The sequence below is a fragment of the Aulonocara sp. 'chitande type north' Nkhata Bay genome, linkage group LG13, assembly GCF_057382095.1.
Source record: "Aulonocara sp. 'chitande type north' Nkhata Bay isolate Kocher_YH1m ecotype deep benthic linkage group LG13, A_spYH_male_GT1.1, whole genome shotgun sequence".
In the NCBI taxonomy this organism is placed as follows: domain Eukaryota; kingdom Metazoa; phylum Chordata; class Actinopteri; order Cichliformes; family Cichlidae; genus Aulonocara; species Aulonocara sp. 'chitande type north' Nkhata Bay.
The window spans coordinates 14996308-15010156 of NC_141356.1; the positions used below are offsets into that span (position 1 = coordinate 14996308).

Here is a 13849-nt window from a genome sequence, read left to right on the forward strand (position 1 = left end):
GTCATAATGACTGGTCATTTCTCTACCAAGCAAACTGTGTGCACATATTATCAATTTGTGTGAACTTAGCAGTATTAAGTGCAATTACAGTTAGAAACACATAGACTAGTCTAAGTATACTATTAGATACTATTAAAATACTTTACTTGTGTATTTATACATTTAACTTTTCCTGCATAGTAACAACACAACACAGGAATCCTTGGTGCTCAGATGACTCTGTTCTTTCTGCTTGTCTGCTGATTTAAATTTTATTACAGAAGCTCAACAGATGTGTGGTGATGTGTTGCTTGAGATATTGAACAAACATTGACCTTGAGGTCTGGAAGTACCAATAACTCCATTTCCTTAAATGTCTATTCGAGACTGACTTCAAAAATGAATAAATTGCCTATGTTAAAATAACCAAATTTACATTAACGAAAAAAAAAAAAACATATTTACAGCCACCGTTCTACATAGAACTCCTTCTTTCTTGGATTTCTTTTACAACTCACAACACTGATTTTTTTAAGGCTTAATATTTTAATTGTAGCTTTTGTTAGCATTTTTGCAGATGCAGTGGAATTACCTGACAAATAATATGGCCTGCTGTGAGGGATAAAAGTGTGTGCTTCAGATTCTGTGAGTGAAATTCTAATTTCAGCGCTAATCAGCAGATATTGCTGTCTTCATGTTGCACCAGTACAGTTTATGAATGCAGGATGTTCCCAGCTCCAAATATGGCTGCCTATGGCTCTAAGAAAAAAAAAATCAACATGTCAAGCAACTCTGAGTCTTCAAAGACTCTGAGGCTGCAATTTGCATTCCTGACTGAAAGGATCATGTGTGTCCTGTATATACAGTCTATGATGCTTTGTAGCAAACAGGTCTTAACTTTCCACATAATATCCTGCAGAACTAGTCCACATAGTTGCTGCATGAACACGAACAGTTTCTGGCTATTGTGGTTCCAAGCACAAACTCTAATGGTTTGCATATGTTGCATTTATTTTCAAAATGTATAAAGCATTCACATTATTCAAGTGTAATAATAAATATAAAACAAATTTAAATTGTCATTAACAGCATTGGTCACTGCTTAATACCCAAACTTTTTTGTGTGTGTGTCCAATGACATTACGAACAATTTGAAACAAAACACATCATATACATTATGCTAGACATAGTAGTAGTCCCATGCTTCATTCTATGTGTGTTCATAGCTAAAATGACCATAATATAATGTACTAGAAACCCATCAGTATCATCCAGACTGTCATATTTTAGGAAATGCAAGAAATCTTTGAGAAGAAATGATAAAAGACATGCTGGTGTGAAAAGATAATCTACATGGTATCAAATGTGGCTGAAAACAGAGCGCAGTTCAAACAAGAAGAAAATTTAGCAAAATGTTTTTAAGCGGTTTCACAAAATCACATCGTAAATTTCCAGTGCAAAATGTTAAATGAGTCAGTCATAAGTCCAGCCAATAAGCCACAGAGTTTAGGCTCAGTCTACAGGTAGCATAGAAGTCCCCAGTGTGTCCAGTGCTGGTACTTCCAAAGACATGAGGCTCAATTTTGTATTTCCTGGGCACACTCAAGGACTGCAAACCAGCAAGAACTATAAAAAACACTGCTCATGCAATATTTATGTGATACTGAAATGTAAATGTATTGTTTTAAAGTCTCATTTAATTCAAATGGCACCTAGTAAGAACGAAATTCAACTGATTATAGAGCAGGTGAGCTAGAATAAACATTTCTGCAAAAAAAAAATGTGAAGAAGTAACAGTGAAATAAACACAGTGTAAGTTTGTTATAGGTTTAAGTGAAATACCTGGCAAGCAGATAAATGCACTAGCATTGGAGGAAATCTTCATCTCTATCTTAAGTTTATCGTCAATGATAGGCGACAAATTTTGGGAGTAAAATCTCAGAAAAATATATATTTAAGAGGTGTTTGCCTTTACATGATGTTAAAAATAAAGCTTTAAATAAATGTGCCTCATGCCTTTTTCTTTGGGCTTTGAAATATAACAAATACGTCACAGTCAGGATTTTAGTGCATTTTTTAGCTTTTCCATTTGGGCCTTTTAAGGTCCTGAAACACATTAGTACTATTAAGGCAGCTGTGACTTGGACCAGATCTCTTCTAGCCTGCACAAGCTGCTGTTAGTCAGGAGATAAAAATCACAAAGAGCATGTTTTTGAAAAGCTTTCAGATACAGTCACTGCTGCTGTTCTCAAAAAAGGCTTTGTCAGCATTCTTGTGACTAAAGTCATGAATTAATTTGTGCCCAACTGAGTCACACCAGTAAATAAAGAAAAGAATAAGACATCTATGCTCTACAGTGCAGACTCCCTCAATGGTGTCACCCAAACTTTGTTTTTTTTTTTCACCTTTTATGGCCTTTTTGGTGACTTAAGTCTCAGCATATAAACAGTGCAAGCTTCAGGTGCATGTTTGTTTCAGTTCAAGAAGAAGCCACAATCCAGTTATTCTTGCTGGATTTAGCAATCTGTGTAGCACCACAACTCCAGACATTGCTGCCCAGTTGTTCAATCCCTAGTGCAGGGCGATTACTCAGATGTTGGGTAAAGACCATCGTTTAAGTCATAGGTGTCAAACTCTGGCCCGTGGGCCAAATTTGGCCCGCAGCCTAATTACATTTGGCCCGCGAAGCCATACCAAATTACTATCAGAGCTGGCCTACTGGCATTATACAGCTAATATATATATATTGTTTAGTATTAAGCTTTGCTTGTTCCATATTCAGTTTTTCAGCTAAACTTGTCCATAAGAAAAGATTCATTCTTATATCTGGAGGAACAAATATATTTCAATAAATATTAACGTTAGCCCGCGACTTTGTTCCAGTTTTGAATTTTGGCCCACTGTGTATTTGAGTTTGACACCCCTGGTTTAAGTCATTAGGAGCCGTATAATGTTGGAAGGAAGAAGATAAAAGGAATTAGTCATCATTTGCATGATTCCTTAGATAAAATGAATCATGTTATGAAAGCTAAGGTGAACGGACTTATTCAGCTTTAGATTGTCTTTTATGCATGTGTGGTTTTTTTCAGCAGGTTTGTAAATCTATTATCTATTTTTTTTTTTTTCTAAACTGCGAGGTCATCTGCTCTAGTTCGGCTGCTCGTTCCGCTGGCTTTGCTGTATCTTCGCTTGTCCTTATGCAGCAGCACATCTGGGCCACCATTTTGGATCTGAACACAGCCGACGTCCCTGCTCTCGGGGGTATAGCAGTTAGCATCGGGTCTCAGGTATCTCCCATCTTGGATCTGACCATCATTGGTCTTCTGCCATCCATGCGAATAGCAGCTCATTTGGAGGAAGTTTACCTCTTCCACTGCTGCTGCCATTTTGTTCTGCTCGGTAGCCATGTTTTCAGAGTTTTGTTGGTTTGCTAGTCGGTGGTTGGGGAAGGGGAGGGGTAGGAAGTGTGTGGAGCCAGTCACGCACTGGTTGAAATCTGGGGGTGGTGTCGATGGTGGTGGAGGAGACAAAGAGAGCTGTCGGCTCAGAGAGGTGTTGGCTGCTTTGTTGGCTTTTGTAGAGCACAAGAATCGCCTGCAATAAACAGAGTGAACCAGTGGGAAAATGTAAGATTTCAAGTTATGCTGCCAACCACAACATACCGTGCTGCCCGCTGTGAACACTTCTTTAAGAATTCACTACCACAAAATGGAAAGCATTCCCTGTTTTCCTCATTCCATTTGTTCTAATGGTAAATTCCAGGAAGTACATCTGAATCACTGAAGGCTTAAAATTGTTATTGGAATCGAATCTCTTGAGGGAAATGAAATTTCGTGAGAAAGTTGCATTGTTTAATTTTACAAGACTTTAAAATCCATATGAATATGTCTCACTGTTGACCAAAAATCTGAATCATCAGCAATCGTTATCTTTATCTCTTTCTTTAATCAGGTTTAGACTGAATACAGGAGAATAACCTGTGTCTAGTAACATATTAGGATATTATTACCGCATTGCAGTATTTACTCTTACTCTTCAGAAAAAAAGCCACCTTTATTTTTTCATTTTTAGTGGAGTTTTAGTGGAGTTAGTGGAGTTTTGTCTAGTTAAAACTCCACTTTTTTCTGGCCACTTTGGGGGTCACAAAACAACAGATTAACACAGTCGTACCTGATATGAAATAAACTGTTACATAATTCACCACTATTTTTGTTTGTGCAAACTGGCAACAAATTACATCTTTGTTAATGACTAAATGCTCAAATAGGTCTTAGTAACTTTATCAACCTTAAGCTTCTTAACTCATTCACTGCCAGCCATTGGCAGTGAATGAGTTAAACCCATTGACTCATTCACTGCCATTGACGGCTATAGACGTCAATGGCAGTGAATGAGTTAAATAGGAAATAAACATAACAATCATTAAATCAAATCATTAATTACCTAAAAAAATAATCATCAATTATCATCATAGTTCAAAAGAATATTCTGAATTCGTTCGTCTATGTCGTCATGTAAAAACCTTTTCTAACTAAAAAACTATACAATGAATTTCTGACCTGCAACAATGTTTCCATGCCAGGTGATGTAGTTCAAGCACACTGAGGACCAGAGAGACAGCTGACACGACCAACATGAACACTATAAAGACATTTTTTTCTGTAGGTCTGGAGACATAGCAGTTAACTGGATGTGGACATGGCCATGCCTAAAAGAGCAAAGGAACAAGAGAATTACTGTTATAGGCCCAAATATTGTGGTTAATAGCATAGAGAGAAATCAAAATTATGTCTGATTTTTACCTTGCAGACGTACAGAGGATTGAGAAAGATTCCATACAGGAAGTACTGAAGACACAGAAACACCACCTGGATGGAAGGACAGGTTTTTTTGTTGTTTTTTTTACAGGTAGACATCATGTTTTAGGCACAATACAAATACGAGTCCTTTAATGTTTACAAATCCTAAACTTTCATGAGCAATTTGGTCCAAACTCTGCAATGCAATTTTTCATTAATTTACTTCTCTTCTCATTTCAGACCCACCTACAGCCTTTGGAGGACAGACATGAGCTTGAACTAGACAGATTTGAAATCTTGACCTGCTATCAAGTTATGTTTAAGTTAAAGGCAGAAATGGTGACATTTACCTCCATGATGCTGCGTATCAGTATACTCAGAACATATGTCTGCAGCAGCGCTCCCCTCAGGCGAATTCGACCTGCTGAGTGACTTTCATTTTTTTCATTTCCATCTCGTTCCCCTTTCCTCTCTTGTTTCTCTCCACCTCCACCTCCTCCTTCACCTCCTCCTGGGTCTTCTTCTCCCCCTCCCTCCTCTCTTCCCTCCTCCTCCCTGTTCCTTCTTTTCTCCTCTCTGCGGACAGTGTGCATAGCGTGGCCCATGTAGATCAGACTGGGAGTGGATACAAACACAATTTGGAGCACCTAGAAAGACATGAATAAGATTTATAATCAAAAGTAAAACAAAAGTTGTTATTTTCATCTGCAGCAGTGTGAGATATTTCTCAGTATGGACTCCCAGGACTTTATACTTTAAACAATTTAGGTGGGGAGAGAAACAACGAAACTCTCATCCAGAGCAGATCAGGCATCAGTGATTGAAAGTATGAAAAGCAAGAGATGTGTCATTGTTCTGGCCCATTAGCCCAGTTATGTGTTTTCATGAACTTTAGAATCATAATTGATGTTGTAATTTGTTCTCCGTTATAATTGATTGCCGTGTTTCTTAGTGTCTTAGTTCTTTGTTTCTCTCTTTCTTCCCCTTAAATCTTCTTTTATCTGATAATCTGTTCTTGCTTGTTCCTTGCTTTTAATTTTACTTCCTTGTGTCAAGTCCTCCTGATTCATTTCAGCTGTCTCTTTTTACCCATTTTCCACGTCCCCCATGTCTATATAGTTTCTAGTGTGTTCCCTTCTGTTGTCTGCTGTGTTTCTGGACTTTGTTATATTATGATCTGTTTTATTATCGGCCACAATAAAGGTTTTGCTCACTTCAAACCCGTCTCATTTGGAGAATGCATTTGGATCCTATTTTCCTGCAGTCTTTGACAGAATGACTCAACTAGCAGTTGAGTGCTTGAACAGCAACAGGTGGCGCTCTCCTTTTTAAATAGGGCTTTTGAACTGAAGCTATGGCTCAGTCCTGAGTATTAGTCTGTACTCAGGGGGACAAACTGGGGCAGCTGCCACTGCAGGCTTTGCAGCCTGCTTGAACATATTACTTGAACATTTATTTTTTAGGTTTACACAAAGGATAGTGACGCAAAATTAAAAGATTAACTCACTAATCTGATATCTGCAAGAGTTTAACTTCCACCATTGAAGATTATTCATTTTCTAGGAAGCTGTTAAATTTAGGTCAGACTAATGCAGTAGAATGCAAAGATTTAAGCTTGATAGACCTGGAAATCTATGTTATAACCTACGTTGTAATTGGAAACTCAACCTTTCATACCATTCAAGTCTTTATGGTATGCATCAACCCAAAGTGTTGCCACATTTCTTGGGAAATGAGTTTCCGTTTTTTTTGGTTCTGAGATTTTGATAAGAGTTTTATTGTTTGATCTGAACTGTTGTTGTGTGTGTGTGTGGGGTGGGGGGGGGGGAGGATTCATTTGCAGGGAGGCATTTTTGAAGCAGCCCTTGCTCTCGGCTGCAAGCATAGATAATCTCATTGAATAGCCTGTATGAAATGGAAACATTTCACCATAATTAATCCCTTGAGGACATCAAGTGACTGCAATTTATTTTTCACACTGCACTGAAATAAATGGAAGTAAATAGCTGTAAGGAAGGTGGCAAACCAATCTTAACACGTGATAGATTTAAAATTAAATGCATCATACCATAAAGACTTATGGTATGATGCCTGAAATGTTTGATGAATGAACAGGGATGTACAGACACAGATACATTCCAACTGACTAATTAGAGTTCATATTGTATTTACAGTTTTAGAAAATGTTTAAAAATCATCAACAGGTATAAAGAAGTTCTTTTGGTTGATGTGATAGAGTAACTCTAATATATTTCTAATAAAATGTCAAGCTTTAAGATGGATTGGCTGACTTCTTTATGATCTTTGATTTCAGTTGGTTAAAACAAAAAGATAATCTTTGACTGCCAATGCATTACCCAGTATCGTATGTGTGCTATGGGGAAGGCTCGGTCATAACAGACGTTCTCACAGCCTGGCTGTTCAGTGTCACAGTTAAAATCTTCCTGTTCATCTCCCCACGATGACTCAGCTGCTGTCCCGAGAACAAGGATTCGGAAGATAAACAGGATGGTCAGCCACACCTGTGGAGAAAAAACATGAAGCAATTATGACCTCCAGTCTTCTTCTTCTTCCAAAGATTAGAACAAAATCAGCATTAGCTCAGAGTAGGTTAATTGGACAAGTGTAATTTAAGTGTTACTATAATTATTTGTTTCTGCTGAATTGCTTCAATTAAAATATCCTTTAATCAAAGTCTAGACTGTGGACATTCCCATTTTTACCCTTTTTAAAACAATAAAGGTATAAACAGCTCTTAAAGGTTACTCCAGCCCAGAGGGGAGGGCCACTATAATGAATGAAAATTGTTATTTTCATCTGCAGTTATTTGTGTTTGGTAGTATATTTATGTTATGGAAACTCCACCTCCATCCATGGACAAGAAGGGAGAGCAATAGCAAGACCCTGCACAGAGCAGTGAGAACAATAGGTCAGTGATTAGGTCGGGTGCACCATGAAAGGAGGACTCGGAGTTTAGCTGGATTGTAAAGTGCCATTTAAATAGTTTTCCCTGTATGAGGTTTGCCAGTTGGATGCCTTGACAACTTCTAACTGAGCCATCAGCTGGCTGGCAGTGAGAATAGCTGGTCTGCCAGTACTGACTTCATGGCCACCCTGAACTAAAGTTATTACATACTTTAGGAGCTGGTTATCTTTGTAGTACTTCTAAACAGATTTAAAAATGCCTTAGAAAAAGTACACAAAGTGCTGACTGATTGAATTGACCATTACAATTAGTTATTTAAGAAAGAATCTAAACTAGAAAACTGAGCCTTCTCACAAGTTCAATGATATGTAATGTTTATTGGGGGGGGGTTTAAAACCAAGAGCGTCATCATTTCCTAAACCTAACCAAGCGAGTGAAACAAAGATTTAAAAGAAACAGTCCCACAAAGAACGTGAATTCCAGTCCTCTTGACCTTGTGCCATGTCTAAATTTGTTATCTTGGTTTATAAATTGTGCTCCTGGATTCCTAAGCTTTGCCAACAGTTCTGTAAACAACTTACTTTGAGGACTACTACTACTTAGCTTCTCAGAAGAAAGAGGACGCACACAGTACATGCACACATTTTACAACAATGGACATGCACTGAAAACCAGAGGTTACTATCGTTACAGTTGTAAGTAACATTAGTTCCATAAAATCTCTGAAAGTGAAGTTATTTGTTTTTGGTTTCTTTTAAGACTTGTTGAGTTGAGTTTCGAATGGTTAAACTAACAGATGTTTGTATGATATTTCATTCTAGTGTTACAAGACTCTGAAACCACAAACCACGCGTCGGGATACACAAAATAAACAGGATGATTTAGAAATACATGAATGTTCTATTTTGAGTGTATATGTTTGTCTGTCATGAACAGAGGATGTCGGACCAGTCTTGTGTGTTAGTATGCAATGTGTGTGTACATATACGTGTCTGTGTTTGCATGTTACCTTGCCAACAGAGGTAGAGTGCTCCTGTACTTCCTCCAGAAAGTTTCCCAGTAGGCTCCAGTCTGCCATGACTGATTACAACTCAAATTCCTTACTCACTGCTAAACTGTGAGCTGGGCAATATCCACCTGAACACACCAACAAAGAGCATGGGAAGGTTTGCATGAGTAACAGGTGGGTCACATGATGCATTCAGGCACATCTTACAAACTAATTTTATAACAAAGTTTAATAAAAAATCTATGAGGTACCAAGAATAATCCTCCCTGAATCAGACAGAATTTTATGTTTTCAATAGATTTTAGGACTTCCTACATTTATGGAGATGTAGCTTCTTTTTTATTACTTCATGAGAATGCTTTTCAACAAAAGCAGGGAATGTACAAGTGAGAAAATGTCTTTATCTTAGAAAAAAGCATGAAAATCTATTAAATTAACATCAACTGTTAACATTTGTTTGGCGCAATTTTTTAATCTTCCTTTAAAAAAACATTTCATCTTGTTTATAAATAGATTTTAGGGCTATGAATGTGAAGAAATGTGAAACGCATAACTGAATGCCATGTAATGACTAAACTTATAGTATAACAGTCTTATATTCAATATATATATACATTTCCTTGTTCTGTATATAAAGCGGATTTAAAATATTTTTCAAAATATTTCAACTTAAATAATTCATCCAGGAGAAATACTGAGAATAGAATATCACTTTGTAGTGTTTTAATCTGGAGAGCTAAAAGACTTGAAATATTTCAGTGGAAGATTTTGTCATGTATGTTATGGTCAGGTGGGCTGATTTAAACACATATCTTGAGAATAACTTGGGGCAATCTTTAAAAAAATGTTTTATATCTTTGTATGATATTCATTTGCACTTCTCATGAATTCGTGATTAACCACAAAACATTTAGAAATATTCTCCAGCTACAGTGATTATGCTGTATGCATGCTGCCTTTAATGCACAATGTTTTATGGTTGGCTGGGGAGAAAAAGATGGGGTTATTCTTCTGGTATTATTTTCTTTCATTTGGGGATTGGGCAAACTGTGTTACTTAAAATATCTCACTGTGTGTGCTTCTCCTTGTTTTCTATTCATGGAGTATTAGTGCACCTTCTAAAATTCCAAATTTGGTGCAATTATTATCTTTTTTCCATGCTCTTGCTCAAAAAACCTTAGTTGATGAGTGGATAAACCATTGAGGAATAGACTGGCTGTTGCTGTGTGTGTGTGTGTGTAGGTGTGTGTGCGTGTGTGTGTGTGTTCGTGTGTGTATGTGTGAGCCTCTCTCCAGCCCGGCCACGACCCCATTAATAAAAATGTCTGTGCCCATGGTTTAGTTTAGCTTCCTCTCTGTTCCCACACTCCCCCTCCGCCTGTCACTGGGGAAGGAAAACTAGAGATCTACTGTAAACACTGCTACCACACACACACACACACACACACACACACACACACACACACACATACACACACACACACACACACACACACACACACACACACACACACATCCAGTCTGTTCCTATGTTTGGTTGAGTCTGTACCAGTATGAATACAAATCTTCCTTCCCAGCAAACATGCCCCCTTGGGGCCAGTGTGGGCAGTCCATTATGGGCCCCAGTACCATGCCAATGCGTGTAGGGGACTAGGCATCTGGACCGAATGGTATGGAGCCCAGAAGTACACACATTCCATACCAGTACCAGGATCAAGAGTGTAGGACCCACATATGCCCCATGTTGCATTACTGTCACCAGCTGGTATGGAATGTTGATTAAAATCTGTGCTTCCTTTAAGCACTCCCTCATTTACAATGTGCATCAATGCACAATGCTGGAGATTTTCACACCAGGCACCTGGCCTGACACAACCATCAGGTCTTATGTCGCTTGTGCTTGAACCAAGAATCTTTTGCTTGTTAAATACTCAAGTCTCTACGTAATAGAGGCACTTACCCTTAAAGACAAAAACCAAAACTCTCAAATTCTTGGAATATGACCTGATATCGTTCACTTCTTGAGTTATTTTGCAGTATATCAATAAGAACCAGTTTAACTTCTATTTTACTGAGGTTTTGAATCAGTGACCTTCTCTCAGCCTCATTTAATCTTCTCCTCAAGAGTCATTTATTCCTTCATGGTGATTCCTTATCATAAAGAATGTGCTAGCAAACATGCCTGTTTGACCCCACAGTGGGCAGGTGTGGGTGAACTGTGGGGCTGTGTGGGCGCAGAGCAAACCTACATTTATCCCACTTGGGACTCAACTGGGTGTGTTGGGGTTAAAAAAAAGTTAAACATTTCACATTACTTTTTACTTTTCTTAAAAGTAACATGTAACATAGAGTACATTACTTAGTTACTTGAGAAAGTAATTCATTTCATTATTTGTTAAATTATTTTTGCATTACACGTGGCAGTATTTGACTGCCTGGGATGAGATTTTGTGTCACAATTTTTAAAGTTTGAGGAGATTTTGCATTTATCTTTGTTATTTAAATACATGTATGTGTAGATACATACATGACAAGATAATAAAAAGGAAACACAGACAAGGTAACTGATGACAACATACCTAGGTATTTGGATTATGGATTCTGATGTTACACAAAATGTGATTCTGATGAGTACCAGACTCTGTACAGACTTCCAAAACAGGGGGAACAATAAAGAGCATTTCTGGGTGGAGTGGGACTGCTTTACATGCCAAATTTCTCACCCTTCTGTCATTTGATTGATGTCATTTCTCGAACCAGTGGGCAAATGTGACTGTTTTTGTCCCTAACTTGGAACTCATATTAAACTTGTATTAAAAGTCTATTTCAGACGTGTTGTTATGCAAGAAGCACTAATTTCAGATGAGAAACGAAGATGAACTTAAAAATCTGACCAGAAAAAAAAGTTTAAAATCAGATTACAACTTTTTTGGCAACTTATTTATTAAATGCCCATCCCTTCCTGTTTTTGTAAAGCCCAGAAGCTTCGAACAAACCATGTGTGTGTGTCTCTGTGTTGTGTGTGTCTGTGTGCTCCCATTCATATCTTTCACAAGTGATCCCAGCATCATTAATAACAATATTACTTCCTTGTATAGACTTTCTCTTGACCTTTGCATGCATGTGTGTTTCTCTTTGTGTGTGTGAGAGAGAGAGAGACTGGGTGTGTATATGTGGAGTCAGTATTGTTCTGCATCCTGTCTTGATAATGGGCACACAGACACACACACACAAACACACAAATACAAAGGCCCCCTCTTTCTCGAGCTGGTTTACAATAATAAATGATGAATCATTGACATCGGTCAGACATGAGGATGTTTTCAACGCGATAATAAGCTGAATAGAAAGTATTAACAGGTCAACGTGATAAAATTCTGCCACATCCATCAACATCATGGGCGTTCATTTAGAGACAAACTAAATTCCAAACTCAAGTAACAAAAGAAGTTTAATTTGTTAATTATTTTAGAATTTACTCAAAGATTTCTCTATCTTTATGCACACTGGCACGCACACACACACACACACACACACACACACACACACACACACACACACACACACACACAACTTTTATTTGTGGCACTTCTTTGTGATCTTATTTAAGGTTTTGGGGTCTGAAAATGCTGTTTTGTGGTCATTTTTAGCACTGATGTGGTCATTATTAACACTGGAATGCATAAAAACAGAAAAAGATGCTTACACTTTTGATATTAATTAAATATTTAACATCTTAATCTTAAAATGAAGACATTAGCCATACTGTAAACATGTTGCACTAAAACTCTGCCACATACAGATACTTTACCTGATTTAGGATACAGAGAAAGGAAACTTCTAATCCAGTGATAGCCTGATGATTGTAGACTGAAGTTAAACTGATGGATGCTTTCTTCTTGTTGGTGAGGTGCTAGTAAGCCAGGCACTCCTCCTCTTCAGAGTTGATCCTCAGGATGTAGGAGCAGCAGATTTAACAGCTGACAGATGCACGTATTCAGATGATCTGTGATGAATGACGGCCACTCTCCAGCTGTGAGTGTGAGCGTTCCTGCTCAGCCTCAGTCACTGAATGTCAGCGTGAATTTGATGAACCCGACAAACTTCAGGACAGACAGGTTGAGACTGACACAAAGACGGATCGACGGAGAAGGTCAAGTTGATTCAGGGGATTGAAAAAGGAGTCAATCCAGCAGTTTGGAGCAATTTGTGTCCAGAGAGATCTGAACTGAAATGAAATGTGTGTGAAGCTGTAGTTTATACCCCCCTCTCTCTCTCCCCCTCTCTCTCTCACTCTCTCCCCCTCTCGCTCCCTCTCCTCCTTCTACATCTCCAGAGGAAGTGGGCCTGGTGCCTCGCTGCCTGCTATTCAACTCTCAAATATAGGTGCATGTGTTTGTTTGTAGTGTTTGGCACTGAAGGAAGTCACATATTGTATTAAGACACAATAGCTAAAAGACCCAGTCCTGCATTCCTTCATGTCACTCTCTTGACATATATCTCTCTGCTTCTCTTAAGCTCTGGTAAGTGACTTAAGCTTAAAGTATAATTCCACAGGATTTATTATGGAATCTCTTTGGAAAACCGCTGGTTAAGTTCCTGCACTGAGACTCTTCCGAAGATAAACACAAGCTGGTTTCAGTTTCTTAAGTCTTTCGTTTTTGTGATTTCAGTGAATTACATTCATTTCATTTACTTATTTGTTTTTAATGGAAACTGAAATTTGCCAAATATAATCAAAAAGTAAAAGTGAACATCTTTGCTCAAAATAAAAAGTAGGCTAAGATGCAACATGTGATTTCACTTGGGTTTTTTTTTAATCAGCATGAAAACACTTTCTAGCAGCTGTGTCTTCTTTTCAGAGAACTTGTGATAGAATAAAAAGCACCATGGCTTCCTCCAGGCTCTTATCAGCGTGTCTTTTCCTCAGTATATCTAAAGCAGTGGTTATACCATGTGACACTTAAAACAATGTGGCGAACAACACTGCACAGCCAGAGGATATAAACGTTACACCAAATGTCAGAAATTTTCAAGGTAATTTTCTTGTTTTGAACCAGCTGAACTGCCATTAAAAAATTAAGTGATGACATTCGGCTTCATTTCAGTGAATTCATCGACGTTTTCTTAAATTCG

General features: G+C 38.0%; 1 protein-coding gene across 1 annotated transcript; it reads right to left on the reverse strand.

Moving 5' to 3' along the window:
* Positions 1–969: 969 nt before the first annotated feature.
* On the reverse strand, positions 970–12954 carry LOC147315861 (gap junction alpha-5 protein-like). Its single transcript, XM_086258828.1, has 7 exons — positions 12525–12954; positions 8714–8841; positions 7136–7300; positions 5129–5425; positions 4782–4847; positions 4539–4687; positions 970–3573 (listed from the first exon to the last, which is right to left on the reverse strand). The coding sequence occupies exons 2-7, from the start codon at positions 8780–8782 to the stop codon at positions 3105–3107; spliced, it is 1215 nt and encodes a 404-aa protein (XP_086114954.1). The 5' UTR covers positions 8783–8841; positions 12525–12954; the 3' UTR covers positions 970–3104.
* Positions 12955–13849: the final 895 nt, after the last annotated feature.